General features: G+C 43.8%; 1 protein-coding gene across 4 annotated transcripts; it reads right to left on the reverse strand.

Annotated features, from left to right (window-relative positions):
* Window positions 1-1,214: 1,214 nt before the first annotated feature.
* igsf9b (immunoglobulin superfamily, member 9b) lies at window positions 1,215-27,568 on the reverse strand. 4 transcript variants are annotated; one of them, XM_085293902.1, is made up of 23 exons: window positions 26,952-27,568; window positions 21,842-21,896; window positions 21,332-21,427; window positions 18,821-19,027; window positions 12,357-12,503; window positions 11,325-11,476; window positions 11,015-11,132; window positions 10,595-10,736; window positions 10,176-10,321; window positions 9,925-10,067; window positions 9,696-9,836; window positions 9,484-9,600; window positions 9,255-9,405; window positions 9,044-9,155; window positions 8,789-8,964; window positions 8,456-8,694; window positions 8,250-8,334; window positions 7,989-8,159; window positions 7,804-7,840; window positions 4,153-7,569; window positions 3,846-4,003; window positions 2,874-3,085; window positions 1,215-2,662 (listed from the first exon to the last, which is right to left on the reverse strand). In XM_085293902.1, the coding sequence occupies exons 3-22, from the start codon at window positions 21,390-21,392 to the stop codon at window positions 2,886-2,888; spliced, it is 6,120 nt and encodes a 2,039-aa protein (XP_085150028.1). In that variant the 5' UTR covers window positions 21,393-21,427; window positions 21,842-21,896; window positions 26,952-27,568; the 3' UTR covers window positions 1,215-2,662; window positions 2,874-2,885. The 4 variants fall into 4 exon arrangements, with proteins under 4 accessions (XP_085150028.1, XP_085150027.1, XP_085150029.1 ...); XM_085293901.1 differs by lacking the exon at window positions 21,842-21,896; XM_085293903.1 differs by lacking the exons at window positions 9,696-9,836; window positions 21,842-21,896.
* Between the last annotated feature and the right edge of the window lie 247 nt (window positions 27,569-27,815).

The following is a 27,815-nucleotide window of genomic DNA, read 5'->3' on the forward strand; positions in this document are numbered from 1 at the left end:
GTTAGCTGATCTTAGTCAGTCGTTAATGTTAAAGCTTATAACAGTATAATTAGAAAAAAACTGAACAAGTAGTGGAGATGCCTGGCCATGTTTGTTAAAGAAAAAAACAGACATCAGCACAAACACCTCACACCGTCTGTCAGGCACGGTGGGGAAGCGATAATGATTTGGCCACAGGACCTGGGCACTTTCTGTAAGACCTCCACAAAGTCATGCAGAAAACAATTACTTCATGCCATTGCTGCTTAAGATGGTTCTGCAAGCTGCAAGTAAGTAGAATCTAACAGAGCCTCTGAAATACTTTTAATATGAAAGATAAAGCTGACTTGACTTTGTGTCATTTTGAAAGCAATGGCAGCCTCATACCTACAGGTTTGCTATAAACAAGCTTTGGTAACACTTTATAACATGGCCCATGACTAAAGGTGTAATTCCTCCGCATTTAAACAGAATATGAATTTATTTTACTTGTGTACTTATTTTACTAGTGTACTTATAATATAGATGAGGAAATATAGTTTTTCTGCAAAATTGCCAAAAACTTGTACACAGTACTTAAAATGACTTACAATACAACTTGTGCCTCTTTTCCTGTCAAATATCCAAAATTTTAGATACACCTTTTAGATCACTTGTGCACTATTTAAATTCACTTACAATATAATCATTTTCTCTTTGCTGAAGGTGTTTTCCGTTATTGTAGTCTGTTTTTTACAACAACTTCCTGCTGATCTACAACTCTGCACATATTCAAAAACAGACTCCAAACCTTTTTATTAACCCGGGTTTACACTGAATAGGTCCTGTTGATTTGTTTTGTTTTTGCTGTTTTCACTGTCTTTAAGGCATTGTAAACCTACACAGGGTTTTAATACTGTTGTCTTATTAAGCACATTGATTTTACACATGTAATGTGCTATATCAATAAAATTGTTATTGCTATATAAATCTAAAATCTACTTAGATTATAATTATTTCTAATTTTTCTGTAAAAAAAAAAAAGAACTCGTAGTGTACCTACCTTCAACTACTTGTAGATAAATATAATTACATAATAATAATAATAAAGAAATTCAATTTAATTACAGGGGAATTAGACTCTTTAGAAGCCTTATTTTAGAGGGTTACCCAAGCTTTAATGAGAGGGACTATTGTGTTAACAGTGATAGGTGTTAAGTGTTTAGAAAAGAAAATCAGTCAACACTCTTTCAGTCTGATGCATTCTGAATAAAACAATTTATTCATTACAAACATATAAAAATGACAAAAAACAGCCAGGTGGTAAGATATAAAAATTTCCAGTTTATACAGAGCTTCCAAAGCCATCGTCAGAAATGCATTTTCATCTGGGTTAGGAAAGTAAATATAGTACAAATCCCAAACTATAGCTACAAAGATATTCTTTAGATCTCTGTTTGTCAGGTGATGTACAAAAGCGTCTTCTGTTCGGTAAAAAAAAAAACCCAAAACAAACAAAAAAACGGGCACAAAATTCATAACAGACTTCAAATACAGAATCAGAAGTCGATGAAATATTCACAGTGCTGCCTTCACATCGAGGATGTGAATTGTAAACATCGTTGCATATCGTAAGTCGCTTCAATAAATATACACAAATACTCATTGTGTGAGGAGAAGGTGTTCGATCAGTGTGAATCCTCCGGTTTTTGTTTGAATACATCCCGCCACTCGAAACCTCTCCACTGTCATTCAGGGTGATGTGAATAAAATAAGGCAAAAATAAATTTCCCTGTGTATCTTATCAAGTCTTACAGTATCTGTTATTCATAAATCGCAGAGGTAAAGTCTGACTGACTCAGGTGGAGTAAAGAAGCGTTTTTCTTTGAAGAGGACTGTACACAATACAACATTCAATCATTCACAATAAACTATATATAAACATTTATACATTTTTAACAAATACAGGGGCAAGATTTTAGGTGAACTGATTAATAAGAGCTCAATGGGAGGATGTTACTGGGACAGATAATATGTGGGACACATAATTTTAGGCAACCAAAGGGCGAGTCATAGCAGGAAGTGAGCAAATTCTTGTAAAGGATCAGTAACACAAATTGCAGGAAGCCTTAGCATTATTTAAACTGCAAGTACTATTATTATTGTTTAAGTACTTAGTCTCATTAAGTGGGAGTGGGAAGAAACTGTTTTTAGTGCTGTTTGATTGGTATCACAGGCGACATTAGAGACACAGACACTGCTCAAACTTCCCCCTTTTTTTTTTTTTTACTAAAGGAGCGTCTTAAACAGTCCAAATACGTAGCAGGCTGTTGCTTTTATAAAGCAGGTCTTTCTGAGCTGTGGACTGTAAAAAAAATTTTAAGCCTCCCTAAACTTTTCATTCCTTTGGGCCTGATTGTCAAGATTACAAAATAAAACCTCAAACACAGCTGCACGCACTTTGTAAGAAAAATAAATAATTCCTTTTCAGCTTCATTATGCAAAGCACAATGGAACAACAAGACAAGAAAAAGAATACGCAATCCAAAAACAACCGAAGAGTTGCTGTCTTACATTTGATGAGCAATGTCCATTTTAAAAGAGGATTCACATAACAAAGCTCCAGTGAGGTGTGACTGTGTGGTGACCACAGCGCTGTCGTTAATTCATTAAAACTGCTATTTGATATCTCCCTTAGAGGTACCTGTGAAAGACAAAAACACAGGAGTTTAGCATTACACGAACCTTGAAGGGCCAGGTTAAAGGAATTTAAATATAATCAGAACGTTTTAATCAAGCACAACTTCACTGCACATCAATGATATGAAAGCAGGCAAGAAGATGGTGCAAGCAAGGCGACCAGTGAGAGGTGGAGAAAGGAGGAAGAAGGCGAGAGGGCAGGCAGAATAACGGACCGAGTTAAGCTGCTAGAGCAGTGCTGAGCTGGAGTCAGAGTCTGAATCGTGGCCAGGGGTGACGCAGGGCTCACGGGAACAGATGGATTCCTGAGCACGCCTGTACTCTTCGTACTCCAGGCGGAGAGCGTTGAAACGTGCTTCACTTAGAGAGCGGCTGAACTGGCATCGAGGTGGATTGAAAACTGGCGGGCTGACTGAGGGAGACGGGCCTGGGGGGGTGGGTGAGGTGAGGCACAGGAAATGCATGGATGGGCATGTCATGGGACAAGCTCACAATAATCACAGCACGAGGGCACAGGATGAACACATGCAGCCATCACTGTAAGGCAGGATTCACATGGATATGCTGCTTCAGTGCTTGATGGTGGTTGTTTCCCAGCTGGCTCTTATAAACTTTGTTCTATTCACTTTTATTTAGATAGTGCCAATTCACAACAATAATCGCCTTAAGACGTTTTATATTGTAAGATAAAAACACTATAATAATAGAGAGAAACCCCAAAAATCTCATGACCCCTGTGAAAAACTACTTGGTGACAGTGGGAAAGAAAAACTCCCTTTTAACAGGAAGAAACCTCCACCTGGCTGAGTCATCTGCCACAAGTGGTTGCAGGTGAGGTTAATTATTCAATACAATGATGGACTTCTTCTTTTTGTTGACGATGAACTGCACAAACGGGCACATCGCTCTCTCAGGATATTTTCCTAACACGATTTCTGGAAAATCGGAATAAATGTGATGTGACGCCTGCACTGGCATTTCAAAAGCAAAGCAATGGATCCATAATTAGTTTGGCAACATGTGATGTCACCAGATTTAATGTAACTAGCAAATTAGTCGGGGTAATATCAAAGTGCATGAAAAGTGAGAGCACCGAAGCATGAAACACATCCGTGTGAATCCTGCCTAAGCATTTCACTCATAAGGAAACATGCAACATAAAGAAGAAAAGTAACAGAAATAGTCACCTTTGAACCGCTGATCCTGGAGGCCACCGGCTTGATCCCGACTGCCTCTCTGTAAACCTGTTTGTGACTGATCAAACTTTGTGGCCTCCAGGACCTCAGAGTCCACACAGGCATCAGCAGAGTCCCACTCATAACTCTCATCTACTGATGTGTTCCTTCTAGACACACAAAACAAGGTGGTAAGAATAAAAGCAATTACCAACAAGTAAAATGACAATATTAATGTTATTTTGGCAACAGAAAGAAGTCCTTCAGCCGTGAGGACGCTCCAGTTTGTTTTGCTTTTTCAGCTGTGACGGTGTTTCACCTTTTCGCTCTCCTCTCAGGCAAATCCATGTCAGCTCTGTGACGCTCATTTTCCTCTGTGGTTTCTGGGGAGCTGAGCAGCGTGGGAGTGATGGACAGGGACTGCCGGAAGAGTCCAGCACTCCCTCTACCACTGCTCTGACTGGCATAACTGGCCCTGCCCCCCTCCCTGATTTCTCTGCCTTCCCGGATCTCGGTCTCCCCTCCCCTCCCCATCATCCTGTCAGGATGCCTGTAGATCTCTCCCTCTCGTGGTGGGAAAGGGGCGTAGTAAGGTGAGGGCCAGCTAATGCCCCTGGGCAGGTAGGACCTCGGAGGACCTCTCCTTGAGTCCATGGGTTTCAGGCCATCCCCTCTGGATCCTGCCCAGTGCTGGTGCTGGTAGTGGGGGATGGGGATAGAGGAGGGCATGGGGACATATTTATGTTGGACAGACCTCAGAGCTTCAGGATAAGTGGGGGACCATCTGGAGGATTCTGGGAAAACGGTAGCTTGCCGTCGTGGATCGGAGGGTTCCATCAGTGGGGAGACTGAGGTTTGTCTGGGTAGATACGCAGCAGGCGTGAGGTAGGAAGGACTAGCTAAAGATCTTTGTGCGTGATGAGGCCTCTCTAAGCTGCCCATGCTGGGGCGCCTGAACGGGACATACTCCCTCCAGGAGGGGCCTGGCCTGGGGAGGGAAGGCGGTGTGCGACCCAAACTATAGGACTTCACCCTGACGTCTGGGTTTGGGAATTCATCCCAGTAGCATCTCTCAGAAATATAAGTCCTTGGGCTCTCAAAGTGCTCCCACCTCTGTGGGCCCAGGCTGATAGATTTCTTTAGAAAAGGACGAGGCTGTCCCATACCTGAAAGAGTCCTGCAGGGACCTATGCTTAAGGATTTCTTTAGAAATGGCACAGGGGCTTGATTTATACGCGATACAATGTTATTAGTCCTGCTGCCCTGAGAAGCTTGTCTTTGGGATTGCTCTGATAAAGACTCACTACTGTCTACAAAACTCTGCGAGTGTTTTGACACTATATCCGCCATGCCTTTAGCTGCACTGTACAAGGTGTGAGCTGACCTGGACCCAAGTCTGGATTCGGGCCTGTATGTGCTCTTATTTCCAACATGAATCTTTGTTTTCTCATCATAGAGCTGCTTGCTAGTTTTTTCTGGGCCGGGTGAGAATGGTTTTGGGTCATCAGGAAATCTTACTCTAGCTTCCCCATGGCGGGAACGTCCATAATCTTGTTTTTTACTAGTGTCAAAGCTGGCCTCAGCAGCGCCTGCAGAATGAGTTTGTTTAAAGCAAACCGCTTCTTGGTTTGAGCCAGTTTCACGGTTTTCCTGAACATGAACCTCCCAGTTTTTAGGAACTACATCAGGTTTAGCCACCACTGATTTTTCTGGCTTTAGTTCTGAGTTTTCCCCTTTGCTGTCTGTGACTTCTTCCACAGGCTCATCCACACTCATTTCAATAAAACCAGGAAGGCTCAGATACTCGAGAATTGCACTTGTCTGGAGTGGGGACATTTTGGGAGATTGAGCTGTGGGCTTGGCCTTGAAGGAGTCTGACATTCTGGGGACAGAAAATTGAGACTGGTCGCTCTCGGCTTCTTCCACGAGAGTTAAGGATGATATGGGGCTAGGGCTGTCAGAGAAAAGGCATCTGTCGCTCCTCCGGGAGCGTGCTCGGATTCCTTCTTTCTCTAAGTCAGAGTAAAATCCTGGACTTCGTCGGTCATCCTGGACTGGAGTCTCTCTCCCTTTAGCCTTTGGCCCCACTTTGTGATGCTCATAAGGCAAAGTAGAGTAACTGGAGGTACTGGGATCCCTTGTGGATGTGTAGTCTGTGTCTGCAGGTCTCTCAGGCTGATTACAAGGTGAAGAAGCTGAACTTTCAGGCCTCTCACTCATTAATGAAGGACTTTTGGCAGCTGTCTCCCAGAGATGAGTGCCTCCATAAGCATACGAATGCCTTGACCTCCGTCCTGCAATATCTTCATGCTGTGTCTTTTCCATTATGTCCTGCTCATTGATGGACTTCATGTATATATCAGGATTTCCCTGAGGACTCAGTGACCGCGCTCGATCTGGTTCGTCGACACACATAGAAGGGGGTTCACTGGTAACATCAGGGGAGATTGTGGGGAGAGAGGTGTTCTGGGTGACCGGAGACCGTGATGAATCAACAGCAAGCGAGTCCTCGGTGGTTTCTCTACAGAGGCGAGGACGCCGTGGCCTGGGCGATGCGGTCTCCTGAGGAGTCTGTACAGGAATAAGGCTGGTCACAGATGTTACAGGGCTAATGTCCCACTGAATGCGAGACATGGGGAGCCGGTCCATGGGACTGCTTGTGTTGCCAAAGTAGCACGCTCTCCTATAGTCAGACACGCGACTTGTTTGACCCAAAGGCCTATGTTTCTGTCTGATACTAACATCTTGTGGTTTCCATACAGGTTCTTCTTCTGACTCAGGCTCATCCCTCTGAGGACTTTCTGTTTTATTAGTCTGATGTTCATCTCTCCCACGATTTCGACTTCTTTGCTCAGCTGTATAGCTCTTTAGCTCTCTCTCCATTTCTTCCCTCTCTTTTGCCAGCTGGACACACTTGTTAATGTTATCCCTCTCCAGCTCACTGTCAAGTTGTGAGACTAAGGTGCTGTTATTAGTCAACTGACTCTCCATAGGCTCATAGCTTGAAGGCTGCGGCCTGTCTGTGTCTCTATCCAGAAGCTTTGTCCTCCTTCCAAAGGAGGGCAGCAGGTCTTCTGTGTGTCCTGTCATGCGATACCTCCTCAGAGGATCACTGGATTTCTTCTCACTGTTGTCTGAATAAAAGCTGGCTCTTTCTAAAAGGGCCTCTGAGCTTTGCTCGTCATCAGAATAAAAGCAGCCATGACGGGAGAAGTTTCTGGCCATGGCCCGTACTCTTCCAGGGGAGGAAGGAGGCCTGCTCAGCTCCGGGACATCCACCGTGAGAGGAGAATCCTTCCTCTCATCTTTCTCTGAGCTTAAAATGTTCGACTTTGCAGAGTCCCTAAAGGATGTCCTGCTGCTTCCTGAGCCACTTGCCCCACCAGCTCCACCATTACTTTGTAGGACAGTCTTCTTTAAATGTTTTCTATTCGAGGGACTAGAACCCTCTGGCAGTGGCTGGACAATGAAGCGTCCATCCGGACCTCTGGAAATGGACTCCAGAGCACTTGGTGAGGGCGCCTGAGACCCCAGGTGACTCTCAAAGAGTGTGTAATGAGGTGGTGGAGAAGAATTGGACAAGAGTTGCTTCCGTTGGTCGTGGTATTCGCCGTGACTTCCCCTGTCAAACGAGGATCGATCGGACTGTGAGCAGGACGAGTTGGGAAAGAAAGGAAGTGGTGGACACAGCTTCAGCTTCAGGACACTGTCTGGACTGCGAGGGGGTGAGCGAACTCTGAGAAAGTCAGACAGGAAATAAATTGCTGTTAAAGTTGATTAAAGCTGAAGATTGTGCTCAGCTTCTTCCGTGGTAACAGAGAATAAAAATAGCTGCCTTTACCGTTTTATCACATGCACATAATAATCATATATCAATTAGAAAATAAGCTTTACAACAGCACCATAAATAAATATTACTGCATGTGGTCTATTTCAAATACAATATAAATAGGGGGATTCCTACACTTACTCTTGAGATGTGCTCTTCTGAAGTGCAGATGGCAGATCTGCCAAAATGTAAGGAAAGGAAAAAATATCAGACACCAGCACGGATGAAACTCTCAAATCTTATAATTAACTTAAACTTGGGAAAAGTATACGTGCTCAAACTTTCAAATTTAAAACTTGTGTTTGTATGATTAAATCACACTTTACCTTGTCTTCTCTTCCTGCGCCGGCGCTGTCTCCTCTGACTCATGTAGCATGCTGTCACCAAAGACAGAACGATGGCCACAAACAGGAAGCACACTCCAGCTAACACACCAGCCAACAGCGGCTCAGGGATAACCTCCAAGAGACTTGGGCGCAGGGGGTAAACCTCCATCCCTGTAATCAGACCAGTCAGAGGCCACTAATTCCAGCAGTTATCAACTTGAGGGGTGTAATGCTTTTAGTAATTTGTACAAAGCCACATACCGATGGTGGATACATTGACAGACTCGCTGGGCTCACTGAGCACTTTATTGCAGCGAGACATAAGCCTCAGATCATAATTCGAGTCCTGAGAGACGGATCAGGATTTTTATTATAGACATAAACTAGCACTCATTTAAAGAGTGGCTTTTCATAAAAAATCAGTATAACTTTAATTTCATATAAAACAATTAAGTATAAGAACTTACCCTCAGCAGTCCCTGAACAAGCAGGTCACTCTGATTGGCGCTGATGTTGCTGGTGAGGATGACCCACTGCCCCTGATCCCTGCGGGCCTGCAGTACATAACCTGTCAGTGGAGAAAATGGAGCTTCGGGAGGAAACCATCGCAGCAGAACGCCTTGCTCGGTCCGGTTGGCTGACAGGAATATGGGAGGATCCAGAATTGGGAGAGTGGTGACAGCTGTAGGAGCTTCTGTTGGCACAGCTGGTAAGAAAGCAAAGTATTAATACTTATAAATACTCGTAGTAAAAAGTGTAAGAGGTAATCAAACCCAAAGCATAAGTTCAGTTGTACAAACCTTGAGTTCGCACAGTTATAATTTCGCTGAAAGGTCCAGAGCCGAGCTTATTCTGAGGTAGGACGCTGAACTGATAGCCAGTGGCGGCAAGTAGCCCAGTCACCAGCAGGTAGTTTTTAGATGTTGGCACTGGCAAAGACGCCCATTCATGTTTCCCCCTGGATGCCTGCTTGACCCTGGAAGAAAAACAAAACAGTCAAAAAAAAAAATGGATCTAACTATTGTGTGATATTTTATGTATTTTATGTCACTGACCAGACAGTGAATTTCTGGGTGAATCCACCATCAAAGCCTGGCACCCAGGACACGTTTGCCTGGTTCACCTCTGTGGTGACAAACACTGAGGACACAGCGTGAGGGCTGGTGCCTGAGGAGGAGAACGTCACTTTGAACTGCTGGCAGTACACTTGAATTCAGTGAATGCAGGAGTCACATATTTATTGCAGAGATGCGGTTGATCACTCACCCAGCACCATGACCACTGTGCCTGCACTGACAGTGGCTACACGATTAGTGGCCAGGCACTCCCAACCCCCGTGGTGATCTTTACTAACTGGCTGCAGCAGGAGGGAGCCGTTAGCCAACACAGTGTATGGGGAGCGAGGCGTAGGGCCAATCTGTGAGGGAGGACACAGATTAGTTAAAATAAGGAATTAATACGTACGCGTTGCTGCATCCGTGAGAATTTCCCGTACCTTGCTCCATGTCACGTTTGGAGCAGGGTCTCCACTGGCTTCACAGGGGATGATCAACTCCCGGCCCACCTCCTGGAAATACTCAGGTCGAGGAGGCACGCGGAACGATGGTGGGTCCTGGAGGACGGAAAGAGCCTTTTTACTTTTGCCCGTTAATTAGTGTGCATCATCTTCCTGATACTAAAGACTTGAGTTGAGAACAACAGCCTTACCTTTAAGATGACACGGGTGGGTTCAGACTGCCCCATGGTGCCATAGCTGTTATAAGGCGTACAGGTGTACATACCCACAGCATTGTCATTGGCTGTCGCTATAAATACTGAGCCCTCTGAGTTCACCATCCAACCTGGGTACTGGATAGGTACAAAGATTGATTCCAAACTCCCTTTGGTGAAAATCTCTACTCAGTGAAACATTTCAATTTCATGGCGCATGACTTACATTATCAGGATTTAAAACGTTCCCGTCTTTGGTCCAGTTGACGTACAGCACAGGGGGATCGGCTTGGACAGGACAGACAATGACCCCCTCCATGCCTACGGGCAAATATGTTTCCCGCAGCATTCGGCCTACACGCGCAGGATCTAAAATGACAGAAGAAAAATCACTCACAAAAAATTACTACAGTGCTCATTTCACAGGGAACGCTGGTAAGTGCAACCACAAAAATGCCAGCAGGATAAGAGACTAACGTTTAACTTTCAGATGGGCAGAGGCTGAGGGTGGGCTCAGTATCCCATTTGTTGGGATACAGGTGTAGTTTCCAGCATCTTCCGGGATGAGATTAGGGATAAGAAGTGTTCCATCCACCAAAACCTTCACTCGAGACTTAAGTGATCTGAAACCAAAAAGATAAACATTTGAAGAGGCGTTCAAAATAACTGACACAAAAACACTTTGCTGAAGCAACTAAAATATTATTAATTTTAAAAGGTTCTGCATTGAGACCCATCCATCCGTTTTCTTCTGCTTAACCAATTTAGGGTCACAGGGGGATGGCGCCTATCCAGCTGCCATAGGGCGAGAGGCGGGGAACACCGTAGACAGGTCGCCAATCTGTCCGAGGGCTGTTTTAAAAATATTAATGGATATTTTGAAATGATGGACTCACTCAATATGGTAAACATTCTGTCCTTGCTTCAACCATTCATATGTCAGGTTTGATGGGTAGGCATCAGCCTGACACTGCAGAACTGCATCCTGGGACATGTTGAGAGTGGTGTCCTCTGGGGAAATGAGGATGATTGGAGGGCCTGTACAAAGCACAAGACAGACGAGAATGACCAGAATTAATGGACAACTGATGATGGCGGGAGAACTTTTTTTTTTAATTGTTAAATTGCTGCAATGCAAGGAAAAGACTGTAGGTGGCACTATACACTATTATATTTATCCATGGTTTAAGCAGCATGTTTAAGTGTTGTAAAAAAATATACATTGACAATTTCACTAAACATGATTTGTGCTGTTGCTTATCGTGAGGTAGGCAGAGATTACACCTGTCTACAATGACTTATAGTTAAACACTGACCTTTGACCTGCAGCTGCGTGTAGTGGGTGAGGTTCCCCTCTGAGTTGGACACGTGACATTTATAAACTCCAGAAATATTTCGTGTGACAGAGGCCAAAGACAAGCTACCATTGAGCACCTGAAAAGAGGCCAAGGTAAAGACGATCAAAGACAAAGATGGAACGGGAGAGGAAGACTATGAGGCAGAGATGAAGAGAACAACAAAGCAGGTTGCTTCAAAGAAAAATCAAAGCCGCAACTCCTGCAGAAAATGCTAATTATTAAGTATTTAATTAGAATACTGAAAATGCCATCTGTTAATCCCCCTCACTTTTATTTTCTCATGTTTCTCAATTAGGCTCTCGTCTTTATGCCAGACGACAGTTGGTCGAGGGTTGCCATGGGCTCCACAGCTGAGAGTCAGCGAGTCACCGAGCAGAACCTCCACAAAAGTTGGCGGTGTCTTAATAAACACGGGTGGAGCTGAAACAAAGACAGATCAAATAGACCACTTATTTTCATCCACATACTCATAAAGGACACATAAAGGAACTTTAAAATGGAGAACTACTCCAACAGCTAATCCAAAGGAACAGATATGATTTGCTGTGGTTTAGAAGTACCACCTGTGGCTCCTCTAAAACTACATTAGAACTCAGTGGTAAGTCATTTCAGGCTCTGACAAGTGTGTGGAGACAGGCATGGATATGAAGTGGCGACAAGGAGAGATTTTCATAAGTTACTGTGAATATATTTAGCTAGACACGTTGTAATTGTAGCACAATAACTAGTAAGCGCCCAACTGGCAGACAGAGGCACATATGTCTACACAACACTGCCATGCTGAAAAATATATGCAATCTCTGCATTAAAAATATCATCACTGTCAGTGTCTAATACTCTAAACAGATTCCAATTTATGCACAATGCAACACTGTTGTGTTCCAAAAATAAGCCTTGACGTCGATCCTGATGTAGGCTTACAATCATATCTAATACTCACCTCACACTTTCATTTTAACTTCTAAGTGTTCCACAACATAACCAGTGCAGGTGAGAGAGCCGGAGATGTACGTGGGTTAAAAGCTTTTTGCATGTAAAACACAAACCAAGGATACAGTGCCATTCTAAAAGCCAGCCTTACTGCACAGCAGGCTAGGCACAGACAGACATGATGTGATTACTGGGTGCAAGGTACGTCACTTAGAACCTCTTCATACACTGGAATAACACTATTCAGCTTGCCAGGGCCTTCAGAGTCCAAGCCAGGCCCCATGCTGTAGCTGTTCTAAATAAGGACAGTGCCAGTGATGAGCAACGAAAGGAGCAGCTCTCGAGTCCCCAAAACCCTGCGGTGCTGCACCTGTGATGGAGAGGAAGGTCCATGTGCCATTTCGAAAGTCGTCGGTTTTGCTCTCCAGGAGCAGGATGCGGCATTCGAACCAGCCTTCGTCCTCCAGGGTCAGCCGTTCTATCAGCAGAGAGGCGCCCCGGGTCAGAGACACACGGCCTGTGAGAGGAGGGGTGAGGGGGACAGAGAAAGAGTCAGCACATACACGCAAGCAGACAGGCAGAGTCAGCATATGCAGGAAAGGGCTTATCATGCTCAGGACCCAGTGTCACAATGGGCACGATCAAAGTCACAGACACACCCACGAACAGTGCGAAGAGCAACTGTAGCTCGAATGTTTGCAGCGAGTAACAAAACCAATAATTAAGAAAATTTGCAGCTCAAGTGATGAGAAGTCAGTGGCCCTGAGACAGAGTTGAAAGACACTAATCACTACAGTGATGATTATAACGATGTGCAAGATGACAGATTTTGTCCTGTCATTTAGGGTTTGGTTGGTGAAGTGGAGAGCTAAGATGAGTATGCCAGGAATACTTGAATGCAGTTTAAGCTTAAAGGAGAAACCCACCGCAGTGTGTGATAAAAATAAGCCGTTTTTTGTTAGGCGGGGGCAATGGACAGTAGTAAACAATGTAAGGGCCTGGCAGATGCACGCTCTGAACTCGTGTGTGAACGCCATTAAAAGGCAGATGGATCCACGCACAAGCACGCACACACATTTTCCTGTCACACACAGCCCCTGCTCTGCTCCCTCTCCTCTTCTCTGTACTTCTTACAACTCCTTGTCAGGCTTTGAAACTTGATCTGCTGGTTGCCTGGTGACTGCAGCCTGGTTTCAGGGTACACCCCCTCCTTTTATTCAGTCTCTCAATGAACTCTTTTCTTGCCCTTCAATCACAGAGTTTTAAAAGACAGGAGGATGCGTGCAGGAAGGAAACACACACGTTGCTCATACCAGGCCCTGCCAAAGCAGTTTGAAAGTAAACAGTGACCCATCAGTGTCCAGCGTCCTGTAATTCTTGCTTGCTCCTAACACGTTGCTTAGATAAAGTGTCATAATCAATCATCTCTGCAAAGTAATAATAGTAAAGCATTGCAAAAAAAAAAGAAAAGTAGCAGCCAGCATAGATATCATCTTCTCCAGCTCAACAGGACAGAATCGTTGAATGCCCTGCAACCCTGAAGCAACAATATCGCAAGAAATACAATATCGTCACTATTCACACCAGCTCTCTCCAGACAGCAGCGTCTGGAGAGAGCCTGGCAGCTATGAAAGTCATTTAACTCTGTATATGGCCTAAAGACTGGGTGAAACACACACTGAGAGTAAAGACAGGCAACAATGGCTAACAATTAACCCTGCATTCCTGACTGGGGCAGTTGCTGTGCTAAATAGCTAGGTTTAATGATTGACTGACCTCCCGGAAGACAGGCAAGTGTTACTTAGATGCTCCATAAAATGAATACCTCTGATTTCAGCTCAGCATCTTTCAAACAACTGGGCAGGGCTAGATGATAACAGCTACAGGATAACTTTGGGTATTTTTTCTCCTATCCTGATCCTTAGGATCCTCTCCCGAGCTTCTTGTTTCCTTTTCCACTTTTTCTAATTAGACCTGCAATTAATCAGCAACTGCAGGACAAGAGAAGGCGCAGCATCATCCTCTTTTTGACTTCCACCTTATGGGATACTTAAAAAAATCCATCTGATTTGGTGCTATAACGTGTCCGTCTGCCCCGGGCACTGATCTTGCAGAAACACGTGGGTGTGTACACATGTTGATTTTCAAAATCTGAGTGCCCTGCCCCCTGAGTCTACACAGGGAAATTTGGGTTTCACTGCTGAACACTTAACCCTTTCCCGTAGCCTCCCTCTTATCCGTCACCACAAAGACATGGAAGCCCCCCCCCCCCCCCCCCATTCTCTCAGGTTACCATAGAGACTAGACCAAGAAAAGCACGGGCTGTAGGTTTAGATTTGAATTCAGTTGCTGCAGAAACACGCCACGGCCAAACACGGGTCGATCATGCGAGCGGAGGGAGGGGGGATTGTACTGTCACAGATTTGAGAAATTACAATTGGAAGGGGGCGGGGGATCTTGTGTCACATCCAAGAGCAGAAGGAAGAGTGAGAGAAATGAATGAGAAGCACAAAAAGAGGCCGAGCACACACGGAGGCTGCGTGACAAATGTTGCTTTATTTAAATATGAATGTTGCATCTTCGGACGTGAACTGAAATCTCAGATGGCACTCGGCAGGTGCTCTACCCTAAGGATGTTCACTGAAAGGCTGATTTTCTCTCTCAGACACAATGCACATATTCTGCAACAGCTGAATACAAAACCTGGGAAAATTATAAACCACACCAGTGAAAAACACTTCCTGTTATTAAATCCAGAGGAACTGAGCAAGAGGTTACAGAGAGGTTAGTCGAATTTGGTTCATCAATAATCCACAGGCAACCAATGAGAGGTTGACCTTCCTGACCTCTGTGCTCCAACAGACGCCATTCATCACTCTCCCTGGTCCTACATCAGCGCAATGTCCGCGAGTCCTCGAGAGACAAACATGATTAGGCTCTATGGCACTCAGGGAGAGGATTGCTGAAACCATAACTGCTCCTCCATCTCATCTCAACCCTCCTCCTCCTCTTCCTCTTCCTCCTCACTGTTTTTGCTCCAGCAGCAATTGCATGACAGCTACAGTCTATCTTAAAATGAGCACTTGTTTCCAACAGGTTGAGCTGCTCTGCAGTGCAGCCAATGGGAAGAAAATGGAAACGCTAATCCAGCAGCGCTGTTTGAAGCTCCGAAACGCACCCTGCTCATATTAGCCTGTCAGGTTCTCGCCTAGTGGGTGGCAGGTTAGGCGCAACTGTTCTTTTATAGCCATGCCACTGGCCGGTAGCTGGCTTCACCTCACTGATCTGATCTCCTGTTTAGATTAATGCATCTTTTTCTGCAAGTGAAACCTCTGCAGTGCAACACATCATATTTCACACTTACATTTATGATGCACAGCACTTTCTTTGCCTATTGTTGTGACTACCGTAGCCTCGGCACAAGGTTTTAATTGTTCCGGCAGAATGAACCAACATGTGATTTTTAGCCTTTTGAGTTCCCACTGGAAGTTACTGACAAAGTAATGCATGGAGTACTGTGAATTTTATGCCAGACAATAGCGAGTGAGGAAGAAAGATTATTCTGTTTGGAGAAGCACCAGCGCTGCTTTTCTTTGTCTACTCGTATGTGCATAAGAGAGCCGGGCAGAAGTGCATTGTGGGACGTGTTTTGATTTGAATACAATCATAAGTCTGAGACCGACCCCCTGCCTCTGACAGCTCACCCCTCCCGTTCCCCCAAATTTCTCTCTTCAATCCTCCTGTCCCCCTAATCAGTTAAACCCTCTTATGAATAGCTCTTTGTCGTGAGATAGATTACAGTTAACTCTGTCCCTCTTGTTCTGCCCAACTCTGGCCGAGCGAGCACACACGGCTCACGTGCTGAATTTCACTACAATGGGAACTCAACTTATCACAGGCATTAGCTCTTACACATGATCGCAAAGAAAAAGTATTAGTTTTAATATTAAAATCTCTGAAATTAAAATCCGTAGGTCGGTGCTGTGAGATGTATTTGGGCTGTTTTCCAGTGCAGAAGTTGATCTTGAGCTGTTTTCGGTTCAGGAAGAGATAACGCTGATGTTAATAATTGCCAGTTGTTAAATTTTAAAGTTGTTCAGTTAGACATGCCATAATTTGTGAATATCAAACTTGTTGTAGGCAAAGTTGCAGGTAGAAAACCAGATTTTGCTGAAGTTTTTCCTTATAGTGAGCATTGGTTACTTGAGCTATTCCCCTACAAGTCTTTATGGAAGCTGTTTGAAGCCCTTGGACTGTATCTCACAGATTTAATATGTGCCTAGCTGCCTAACCTAAGGTATGAGGTAACAGGGCCTCTGTGGTGGCCTGCTGCTCTAAGCTCGTGAACATGAAATCCCCAAGTTGCAGCTATGTATTCTTCTTCTATTGTGCCATTGTTTGCTGTTCATCACGCTGGTCTAGTTATAGCAGAAAAACTGGTTGAAGATCATGGAGCCCTCAGTTTCACATTTCAGTGATCTATTTTCTGCTTTTGGAGTTCTCAAACAGAGCGTTGTTTGCTAAAGCTCAGTGAGTTAATATGAAATTCCATATAAGTTTATCAGGGGAAAGACTGTCTGTACATACTCGGGTATAAAAACTTGTCTCGTGTGTGTGTGTGACAAATGCAGGCTTTAACTTCTCCACTGTTCGAGGTCACACTGAGAGTGTGATGGAGGCCTGCTGAGATCTCGGGGTTTGCCTATTATCCTTCTAACCTCAGGTCAGAGTCCCCCCCCACGCTCACAATCGCCACTCATTTACTTCAGCACACAGGACGTATTTGATCTAGACTTGCAACGGTAAACCATCCTGACACCGCAAGACTCCAACATATTGTCTCAACAAATATAACAGCAGCGTGTCAGTCAGAGTTTATTTGGCTGTTTGCTCTTTGTTCTGAGCTGACTAATGTTCAGATCTCCATGGCATGCTGTGTGTGAAACAGAGAGGCAGAGGAGTGAGCGGCACGAACTGGATATTCTCTCGAGAGGACACGAGAGATGGTCTCTGAGACCTGGACAGGCTGGTGTCTAGTTGGGACACTCCTCAAATGCAGAGTGCAATCTTAGAGACACCTGATATCATTATCAAAAAGATGGTGGTTTAATGAGATGAAAAAGGAAATGGAGATACAACTTGCCCAGATTAAAATTGTTAATAGCCTCAGTGAGCTTGACACAAAGCAGCAGACAAAGGGCAGACAGCCCATTGGTAGTGCTTTTTCTTCACTAAATACTTATTTAGTATTACAAATTCAAGTCTGATACCTTACTTAGCTCTAATGGAAGTGGCCATTATGCTGCAAATACTGAACAACAATGTAATTCTTTCCCCATAATTCATTATCTTGATCTCTTAACCGTTTCTTGATCTTAAGCCTTAAAATTAAATCATCCTCATTCTCCTGTTCCTGTCCTCAAACAAGCCAAGACAAAGACCAGGAAATGGTGGCCGACTTCACCGTCTTGTGGTTAAAGCTGAAATCCCACAACATTTTTAATTTGAGAGTAGAATACATTAGACCCACAACACTGACACGCTTCACATGCTGCCATCTGCCTTCAGTGGGAGGGGAGGTATGAGGATCTAATGCAGACTGGGGAAAAGCCCGCACCAGACAAGTACACGCAACGGGTGAATTTGCCAGAAACACGGAGACACCCCCTAAACATTCTTGAACTCTGAGCTACGTCTCTGCTGCATTCTTTACTTCATTATGGCTGCATTAGGCTGCTCCTAAACAATAATATGGTTAACGGCCTACAAGACCGCTAAACATATTTAGTCCAATTGCATGTTTTGGGGGTTGGGGGGTGGGAGCATGATTTGTGCTTCGACCGCTGTAAATGTTCAGTGGGGTTCTAGAGTCGTCCAAAGCTGAAAACATGTTTCTAAATCAGCAGCTTGATTCTCTGAGCACCTCCTGTATGTCCTCACATAACAAATCCAGCGAGGTTCTCTGTACATTTCTGTGACCTAGTTGGGACTGCATGGGATTTGGGGTGTCCTACTAGTCCTGTTGGCTTTGGCAAAGCAATGGGAGGTTGTGATACCCCTTTTTTGTCTTTTGTCCCCTGGTAGACAATGACAGGATTATAGGGCTCCAGCAAGAAAACTCCCATTATTCCGATTGCTTCATCCATCCTCCTTCCAGCACAACAATCTCCCCTTACTGGGTCACCTCTCAGCATACTAATAAAACACTGTCATCAGACCACCAAGCCCCCACCTACACTCCTAATCCCCTTGTGAGCAGCGTTACTGGTACCCCCCTTGTTATTGCTCAGCTGCCCCACCCCCCCACCCTTTACTGCCTCCACTAAAACACATCCATTCTCATCCTTCCCCTTTCCTCTGCAGTATAACTGCACTCTGGAAACACACAGACTGAACACCAGCTGTAATTACAGGGACCGTGCTCTGGACGGATTATCTTTTTAGGGTATTGTTTGATCCAAACTTCCCCTCCCCAGTAGTTCAAAAATACCACTGTAACCTCCTTATGTCTATCTTTGCCCACACAAGACAAATGAGCTAAGGAAGTTTTACCCCCTCCCCTCACAAAAAAAGTCTTCTGAAACACGACCTGAGCAATCTGTCCGCTGATCAGAGACTTTTACGTTGTTGGCTTTTTCTCTATTTCCTACTTGCTTTTAAAGCTCACTTATGGGAGTGGAACCACAAAAAGCAGGCGAAGAAAGATTTACACGACGTGAGGTCTTCAAGGGAATCTACCTCTACTTCAGGGGGTTGCGCTGTCAACCAAGTAATAAGTCTTTCATCAGTTTCCTGAAAGGAGTGCATGACTGAGCAGATCCGAATAAAGCTTACCCTTGTAGTTGGGATGAACACGAGGAGCATACACTCCAAATTTGATGAGGACAGGAACGCTGTAACCAAGGCGCACCCACTCCACCACATGTAGTGGAAAGAGGCTTGGGGTGGTGGCTTCACTGGATGTAGGAGCGAGGCTACAGCTTAACTCTGCGGAGCTCCCCTCTCGGGCACGAACCAACGATGCTGCACCTTGAGACACACCTGTAAAGACAACAGCATATCAGCGGGATAAAGCACTCGTTTCCCTGCAGACATTTTCTGACAGTGCAAAGTCCATAAAACAGCGCACATCTGAGTAAACACATAAATCATGCAGCTCAAGGCCTGTTGAAGTGAGTAATGGCTACCAAAGTAGCTAAATTAACATTCCTTGAAATCTTCTGGTCATTGGTTTCTGTGAAAATTGTTTGCTATGATAAGAAGTTGAGGGGAACTTGAGGGACGAGAAGACAAGAGCTTGTGACCACACAGGCAGCGAGAGGCCCTGACAGAGAAAACCTGGTGGAAAGAGTCATAACAGTGTCATGAATGCTCTTCTGAAGTGGACATTGCATATGACTTTCCCAGACTGTTAAAAGCCGGGCCATCTGAGGGCATGTAAAACATCCATGTGCCATTTGGTGACAAGATCGTATTGCTGCAAAGCCTGCAAACACAAAGCAATCCCATTAGTGACACCTGGAGCAGTCTCTCCTGTCTCTATCCCATCTCCCTTTGCTGCCATGTGCTCATGTGGGTGTGTGAGCGACTGGGTGCCAGTGTTTGCGCTGCTACTCATCTGGCCTGGTGATTACTTTAATCTCAGAGGGTGGGGGTTGGTGGCGATACTCTGATGCAGGGCAGCAGGACGCTCTGTGGCCGCTCCAGTCGACCTCCCACTACCCCCTGGGGTCCACACATGGTCTATGGGCCAGCACAATCAATCCCACCACCATCACTCCCCCTTGCAAACACAAGCACGCACACACAGAAGCGTGCTGAGGGTTGGGGGGTAGCATAAATCCAGGATTGATCTAAATCCACACCCAGAGATATTATTTAAGTTGGATTTTGTCCCCATCCTCTCTCGTCCACTCATGTCTGAGCTGTAACCCCTCCTCTTCACTCTCTCTAGCACAAGGGAATTGGATCAGTGCCATAGTCATCATGGTGTCATTCAAACTGCGTGCAGAAACAAAACATTAGCATATGCCAGCTGCTTTGCAAAGCATCCAAGCTTTGTTAGTGCAGGTAAAAGATTTGGCAACAACTTTGGTGAAAATATGTAAACAAACTGCAAAATGGAGCAAAACAACTGGTTGGCTTAATCCCCTTTCAGACAAGCACTCCTTTCCATTAATCTGCTGGCATATGAATGTATCAGCTTTATGTTTGAGTGTGCACCCTGGTCGCTTCCCATATAAGCCACAGCAGCAATCTCACAAGATCAGACTGAGTAACATTTAAGTATCACTTTCAGCATCAAGATTATGCCTTTGCATATCGCTTCTGTCCATTACTCAGCTCGCAAAAAAAGTGTTTGGTAAATGGTCTACACTTCAATAAATACATTCAATAAATACATACAAGCTCTCTCTCTGAGCCTGAGAGCAAAGGGCAGTGATAGCTACTACTTGCTGTAGTATTGTGAACCACACACAGACATGCACTCCTCTTACTACAAGACAAAAGTGTGGCAACACTTCACTTCAGTACCTCGTGTTCAACAAGCCCTGTACGTGCACATGCCAAGACTCAATCCATCAGTGTTGTGGGTGGGTCTGAATGAAGAAGTTAACATAAAGTGGCCTATTTTTTAACAAAGGAGGCAGTATTGACTGAAAATGTATTATCAAACTAAGCTTCACATTAGCAAATGTTAGGAAAAGTTACATTTGTTCCAAGACAGGACACAACTGTCCAAAGCAATGTGCAGCATATGCATATTTAAACATCTTATGATCACCTCTCCAATCTCATTTTCTCTGACAACCAGCTGTTATTTCCATTGCCCTGCCACAGAGTAAATATTCAAACATTTTACCACTTTCAACAAATTAAAATTGAAGCTGAAATTTAAAGTTGAAGGTAAAAGTGTTATTAAGAGTGTCGTGAAAGAGATTTCAGTCGCTAAAGATTGGCGATAAGGAGCAAAACGGTGAAGCACGATGAAGAAGCGTGATCCAATAAAGAAGACTGTTATCACTGTTAATCTGTACAGTAATACTACATAAGCCCTATGTGGACATGTTAAATAATGTTTCAATGTCATTGTTGCATAATCGGGCCTCATATTTTGGAATCAGTTTTATCACGTTAGCAGAAAAAAGATCTACAATTGTTTGCTTTTCCTGTGTGTGTGCTGAAAAATTCCTCAATTCATGACACGACAGTTCAGGTGTATTGGGGGGTTATTCTAAGAAATCCAAAGGCAAAAAATCTCTGAAAGCTCAACAAGGAGAAATAAAATACACAAATGCACTGTTAATATATGCAATGGCTCAGTATTTGCATTGGCATACTTACTTAGCAGACAAATGGCTACAGCAGTGGTGACAGCCTGAAGCCACTGTCTCTCCAGTCCCATGGCCGTCCGTCACACTCCTTCACACATCTCCCAACCTGAAAAGGAAGACCACACATACCGATTACTCCTCATCAGAATACTGCTGTACTGTTCACAGATCCCCCCGCTGCACAAGTACATCCCTCACATCCCCCCTCAGATAAATGTAATCCCCCCACCCCTCGAGTTAACATCAACTCATTAGCCAACAACTGCACTGCATTCCAGATGCTTCTTGGTTTATAAATAACCATATTCTTTCAAAACACATCGTCCTGGGGAAAATTGTACGTGTGCGCTGTGGTTGGATTAAGGTAAATAAGCTACTTCAACAAGTGCTACAAATAGACAGGGCAATTGCTTGGAGTCTGAATCTTGTAGATGTTTTATTGCACAGGCCAAAGTGTGTGTATGTGTGTGTTTATGTGTGGCCACAGAGAAGGACTTTACAAGACTCTAGGTGTACGTACAGATTAACCTGGTCCTTGTGGTTGGTCCAGCTCATCCAGAAGGTCTCGTCAAATGCTAAATAGGCCAACAGCAATTGACAGGTTAGACGAGCAATATTGAAAGGTGCACCGCCCAGCTCCAGATGTTATATTGTTAACACTGTTTCATTTTCACAAGCCTCACAGACCGGACTTTTTCACGACTTGCCGACCTCCTTCCCAGTGAACAAAGAGAACAGCTGGAGCGAACCACAAGGCCCTCTACTTCAAATTGGATTGCAGGCACAAGTTTAAGTTGCTGACCTTCAAACATAACGGAAGCCTTCGCACACTTCCCTTAAGTCATTCAGTACTCCTAATACCAGCTTATTACTTTAAGTTCATTTAGGTAATATAAGGCGGAGAGTATTTTTAGAAAGCAGCGAGGTGTTGGATATTGGCCGCTGCTACAACCAGAGATTCACTGCAGAAACACAGGGCGTCTGACTCATTTGACTGAGACCTTTAGTCTCTTGGCGGCACATGAGCAAACAAACAGCCCAGAATAGAACAGCACAAAGATGCTTTTATCTCCTCGCACTTGACCAACACCAACAACGTTTCTGCTGAGCCGGGGGAGAGATGCGGTAGTAGTAATAACTTTTATGCTGCACCTTTCTAAAGCAAACAGAGAGGCAAGAATGTGGTTGCACAAGCAAAGAAGAGGAGGGTGGTCAGGGGCAAGTCTGGGAAATAGTCATTAGTTTTTGGATGACAAAATAATTTCAGTGCACTAAAAATAAGGGCGGATTACTCTGACTGTGGGAATAATGCTGGTCAGTAGGGGTGACGGATAAACAGCACTCTTACAATGGATTAAAGAAATAAAGACACTGATTTTGTTCTTTTTGTGTCACTTCTGACAGCCAACAAATGTGGGAAGTGTTTGTGCACCACTCGACTGTCTTATCTACCAGCTCCACAGTTACTTTGACAAAATAAAAAACTAATAAATACGTCCTAACTTGCATGTGCTCCTAGACCGGGATATAGGACTTTCATGTGGAAACAACCACATACAGGGGAAGCCTGTGGGGCAGATGGGTGGGGGCTTTGTCTGCAGGTGCAGGAGGACACCAGATTATTTCCTCAGGCAGTGGAGCAGAGGAAGGCCATTTAATTGGCATGTGAACAGAGAGGGCTTCAAAGGGAGCCCAGATGTTAAAATGAGTACACTTAAACTGAAACAAGCCACTAAACATTTAACCACAGGAACTTTTTCTATTTATCTCATTGGACTAAGCCAATTACTACCTTTAAGCAACCATGATTCACGTATATAACTAACGTGTGAAGAAAACAGCTCCTGTTCTACAGTAAAAGCACAGACATTAGTATACTTGCATGTAAAACGTCTTACACGCTAACTCATCATGAGAGTAGTGACCTCTCGGGGGATGAAAAGCCAGCTTGACTAAAGAAAAATACAACCTTTGTGTGTTTAGAAAAAGAAAACAGAGAAGACAAAACAAGAATAAAAATAAAAAAACCAAGCTTCAGCATAAGACTGTCGGCTCTGTAACGTGTATGCGTGTATGCTGGATTTCACTGACACAGATTGCTTTGGATCTAGTCATGACTTAGCCTTCTGGACAGGCCATTTGTAACACCTAGTCTAATCCCGCCCTGCTGCTTTGAGTGTTAATAGTGTAATTGAATTAGAGATCAAATTCGTGAGGCAAATCAAGGACAGTCTGTCATCCAGCTGTTCAGTGATCAATCACTGGTAAGCCAAGTCACACAAGTCTGCCGTCTGGGATTCTATAATTTCTTCTGGTGGAGAAAAAGTAGGCGCGTGATGCTTTGACAAACCCGGGTAACCTGGGGTTTATTTAAGGGGTTTTGCTCAAGGTCTTTCTGATCTCCACTAACTTTCAAAATTTTGCAAAACCTGTAGTAACAACTACAGCGCCGGTACTTGACTCAAAAAGTAAAATCAAAGACCCTCACACCCTCCAAATTCATATTTAATAATATAAGAAGCATTAAAAGGGTGCCATTTCTCACGGATGAACGAACATGTCTGAAATCTGACATGACATCAACAGTAAATGCAAGCTGATGTCAACCTGTCAACTGTAACAGCTGGTGGGCGTGAGCTCTTCCAATGGCTGTCATCTGTGTCACACTATTATGTTATTCAGACATGAGCTGAATAATGCACAAAAAGAAAGGTGCACTTTTAAACACGCAGGAGTAACCATGAGTAATGAAGTGATCTTTTCAGCTGTCTTTTTTCGGCCTATAAATGACGAGTAAATTATCATATTCTCTGATGTTTTCTGTGACGCTCGTGTTAAAACTTGTCACAAAAAGTGAACTCCTGACCTAATGGGTGTGAGAGCGTTATCCACCGGTACCTAAGCAGATCCATCAGTGATGCCAGTGACAGATACAGGCCTGATAAGCAGCAGCATTACTCTCTTAGTAATCCTTGTTAATCCTGACAGGTCGTGGCATCAGCACAAACCAGCCTGTAGCAGGAACTACAAGTGTTGCTCAAGTAGAAACTTTAACAGGTACGCACAAGACTCTGATACAGATGTAAAAATAACACGCAGCCATCCAGAACAAAGATGTGAATCATCATTAACGCAGGAATGGGTTTGAAAAATCAGTAATCCAAAGCAGACTGGTTGGACAAGCACGCACGGCGTAGCGATCGATTCATGGATTTTGTCCCTGGCACTGTAACCAAGCTCAGAAATGGTATTGACATTAACTTTAACTAAAGGAAATGAGCTTAGCACACATTGGGCACGAGAGTAGAGTCCTGTGCTCTCGGGGAAAGCCTAGTTTATATGGATTAACATAGTAATCGTTAGTAACCTAACACCTAGCACAACAACACTGATAACTGAACCAGGGTTTTTCCTGCACAGGGAGCTTTTTGTTGTTTTTATCCACAAGTTTTATCCAAATCCAAAGGAAACCCCCACTCCCAACACTGTAATATTTTTTTTCACTACTTTGTTTAAATAAGGGTTTCCTTTGCTAAACAGGACATCTGTGTTTATCAAACGCTGGAAAATACCAAGAAAATTCTTAGATTTCTGTCAAATAAGGTAACACAAGCTCGTTCGTGCTTACATGCTTACTCTTCTCCCAAAGGTCCGTTCCGAGCCAGGAAAAACTTTGCTTGCCGTGGTTGAACGTTTTCAGTCGCACATCAAAACAGTATTACCTTTACTCTGCACTTTTTCAGCAGCCAAATACTGCTGCAGATTACTGCTTCATGCATGAGTGGTTTAATTTCATGTTTTGTTTTATCCTAGGATAATACTCACTCAGACATCCCAGGGGAACGGTAAGTGCTGAGTAAAGCAAGGCATCTAACATCACTCTTGTAAGTCTCCCTGCCCCCCAACAAACTTTCAGGACCAGGTCAGTCCCATAAAGTTTCTTTCAAAACAAGACAGTGAAAGAAACCAATGGTCTAAAAGCAAAGGTCACAAACTCTGGGGTCCAGCCATGAAGCACACGCCTAACTTGGAGATCAATGAGACTCAAAGGACGTCCACAGAACTGGCCTTTTTCAGTATGTTAATGGCATGCTGCTCATTTCTCTGCTTAGAGGAAAAGCTGTCAAAATTGAGATCTATTACATGCAACAGCATCCAAATATGAAACACTGCAAAGCTTGAAATAGTTTATTAGACCCTCTCTTTAATCTTTATGCTTTACTACATGTACTTTCCTGTATATCCCTCAGTACTGTCACAGGCTTAAATTCACCATGGAGGAGCAGACGCTCCATCTTACACACAATAACAGAATCATTTTCAGTAACCACTTTCGACTCATGAATAATTTGCTCCTCGGTGCAATCAATTTCCTGCAGCCTGACAATCTGCCTACAGGGGACAGTTTGCCACATAGTGTTTTGAACAATGCAATATTCCAGTAAAATGTCAAGGCTTGCTGAATTATGGGGGGATATCCGTGTGTAAAATGACACCCGGGCTGGGATCTGACACACACAGACTTTGTTAAGCTGAGACTGCTGAACATAGACTTTAAGGATTCTAGCAGTAAAATGCAAAACTGCTTTTAGTGCTCCCTCAGTGTAAATAATGCAAAAGCAATTTAAAAACAAAACAAAAAAAACCTCGCTGTTGCAAACACTAGTGCATGTGAAAATAGCAGAGTAGTGTAGAGTAGTGTGCTTTTTGGGGGGAAATAGCACATATATTTCTTTCCAATTTGAAAGCAAGCATAATCTTTAAAGTGATTTTCTAACAGAGGGGACTACAAGGCATCAGTAGTGATCTGTACCGCTATGCACCTCCCTTTTTACCAATCAGCAAGCACAACAAAAACAAAGGAAGGGAAACAACAAAGCACACACTGTATATTATGTATAAAGCACAGGGCTGCTGCACTCTTTAGCACAAAACAACGAGGTTCTTTAGACAGAACTACTAGGTTCTGTCCCATAACATGCATCACCCTGATAAACTAGTCCAAAAATAAAACGGCAAACACCAAGCCATAAGCCACTGTACTGCTGCACCCTACAGTAAATTTTGATGCACAGCCCTTTATGTCAACACCCATCTTGCTATATGAAACAAAACAGGTACACCTTTTGTTTGACTCAGAAGAGCCGATGCCACCTAAGACGAGGGGGCCTAAATAAAGAACAAACCAAAAAAACGTATTTTGACTGGAACAGTGCTGATTTAAGGGTCATTACAACGTGTGAAACCTATTCATAATGCTTTAACATGAAGGAAACACTCATTCGGGGATTACAAGTGCTGCATGTGCTACCCAAAACATAAACAAATCCTGCACAAAGATGACTCTGTGCACAGTGTTATCGCAAAAGTATTTTTTAACTGGAAACTAGGCATTAACCATGGCAAAATTACTAGTTTAAAATTTTTTACAATAATCATAACAAAAGGAACCAAATGGAGTACTTTAAACACCAACCAAAAGGCTCCTGTTATATGGCCTTAAGACGACAGAAATCTCACAGATATTCTTATTCAAGCTGTGCTGATTTAGTACAAAGAAACTTCTACAGGATGTTTGGTGTTGACTAGCCTGCGGAGGATGTTTTAGCTCTGCCCGCCCAGCTCCTTACCTTTGCTTGAGGCACTTTTCACTTGAAGCAGAAAGTGCAGTGTTTCAGTCCATTGATGCTCTTCTTTTAGACTCCTACTACAGACCCAGTTTATCCGTCTATTCCTTTCTCTTCAGAGAGATCAAACACCACAAACGCACACACACATACACGACTTAAAAGAAAAATAAGAAGGTGCTGGGAGAAGAAGGCAGGTGGTCACATTTTTTTTCCCTCTTTCAGTCCGAGCGTGGATCAAAAGAAAGTCTTGTTATTCCTCGACATCCATGGTGCTCAGACTTTCTAAAAAAAACTCTTCGCAGCTTCAATAAAATCCATTAACCCATGCCACCCTCATGACTCCGACATCAGTCCATTTAAAGTCCATTTAAACACTCCAAGCACTGGCTTTCTTTTTCTTTTTAAATGTGCGCAATCTTCTCAGTCCAAACTCCCTCAAAGTGCCTTTAATCGTGCGGGAGAGTTTATAACAGAGTTCAGAAAGAAGTTGAAAGGCTCTCGGTCGATTTGGAGCACATTGATCCTCAAACAGGTGCAAGATCCATCAGAAAGAGAGCATACTACACGTTTAGTTTGAGCCCTGCTGTTGATACTCTCCCCGCGGTGGCCCTCCTCCCGTTATTATCGTTCCCTCCTCCTCCCACCACAGCGACGTTTGAACGGCTGTCAACTCACACAGAGCACAACGATGAAGCTTCCTGGTAGAACTTTCAAATTAAATCTTTTACGTTTTAATTTTTTTTTTAATTGATAACGAAAAAAAACAATCAGAACAGGAATTTAAAGATAAAAGATGTCAACTTGCTAATGTCACTGTGTAAATGCCAAAATGCTTAAGTCCATTGAGTTTCTTTCTTTTCAGCA

This window comes from Mchenga conophoros, linkage group LG12, assembly GCF_057382185.1.
Source record: "Mchenga conophoros isolate Kocher_MC1m ecotype Shallow Benthic linkage group LG12, M_conophoros_male_GT1.1, whole genome shotgun sequence".
In the NCBI taxonomy this organism is placed as follows: domain Eukaryota; kingdom Metazoa; phylum Chordata; class Actinopteri; order Cichliformes; family Cichlidae; genus Mchenga; species Mchenga conophoros.

Bases quoted from the DNA above. Each gene is read 5' to 3' on its own strand.
- igsf9b (XM_085293901.1), bottom strand. From the start codon at position 21,392: ATGGGACTGGAGAGACAGTGGCTTCAGGCTGTCACCACTGCTGTAGCC. The intron at 10,322-10,594 runs GTGAGTCCATCA...TTTTGGTTTCAG, and splicing joins CAGAATGTTTACCATATTGA to ATCACTTAAGTCTCGAGTGA. The intron at 10,068-10,175 runs GTTAGTCTCTTA...CTGTCATTTTAG, and splicing joins TGCCCATCTGAAAGTTAAAC to ATCCTGCGCGTGTAGGCCGA.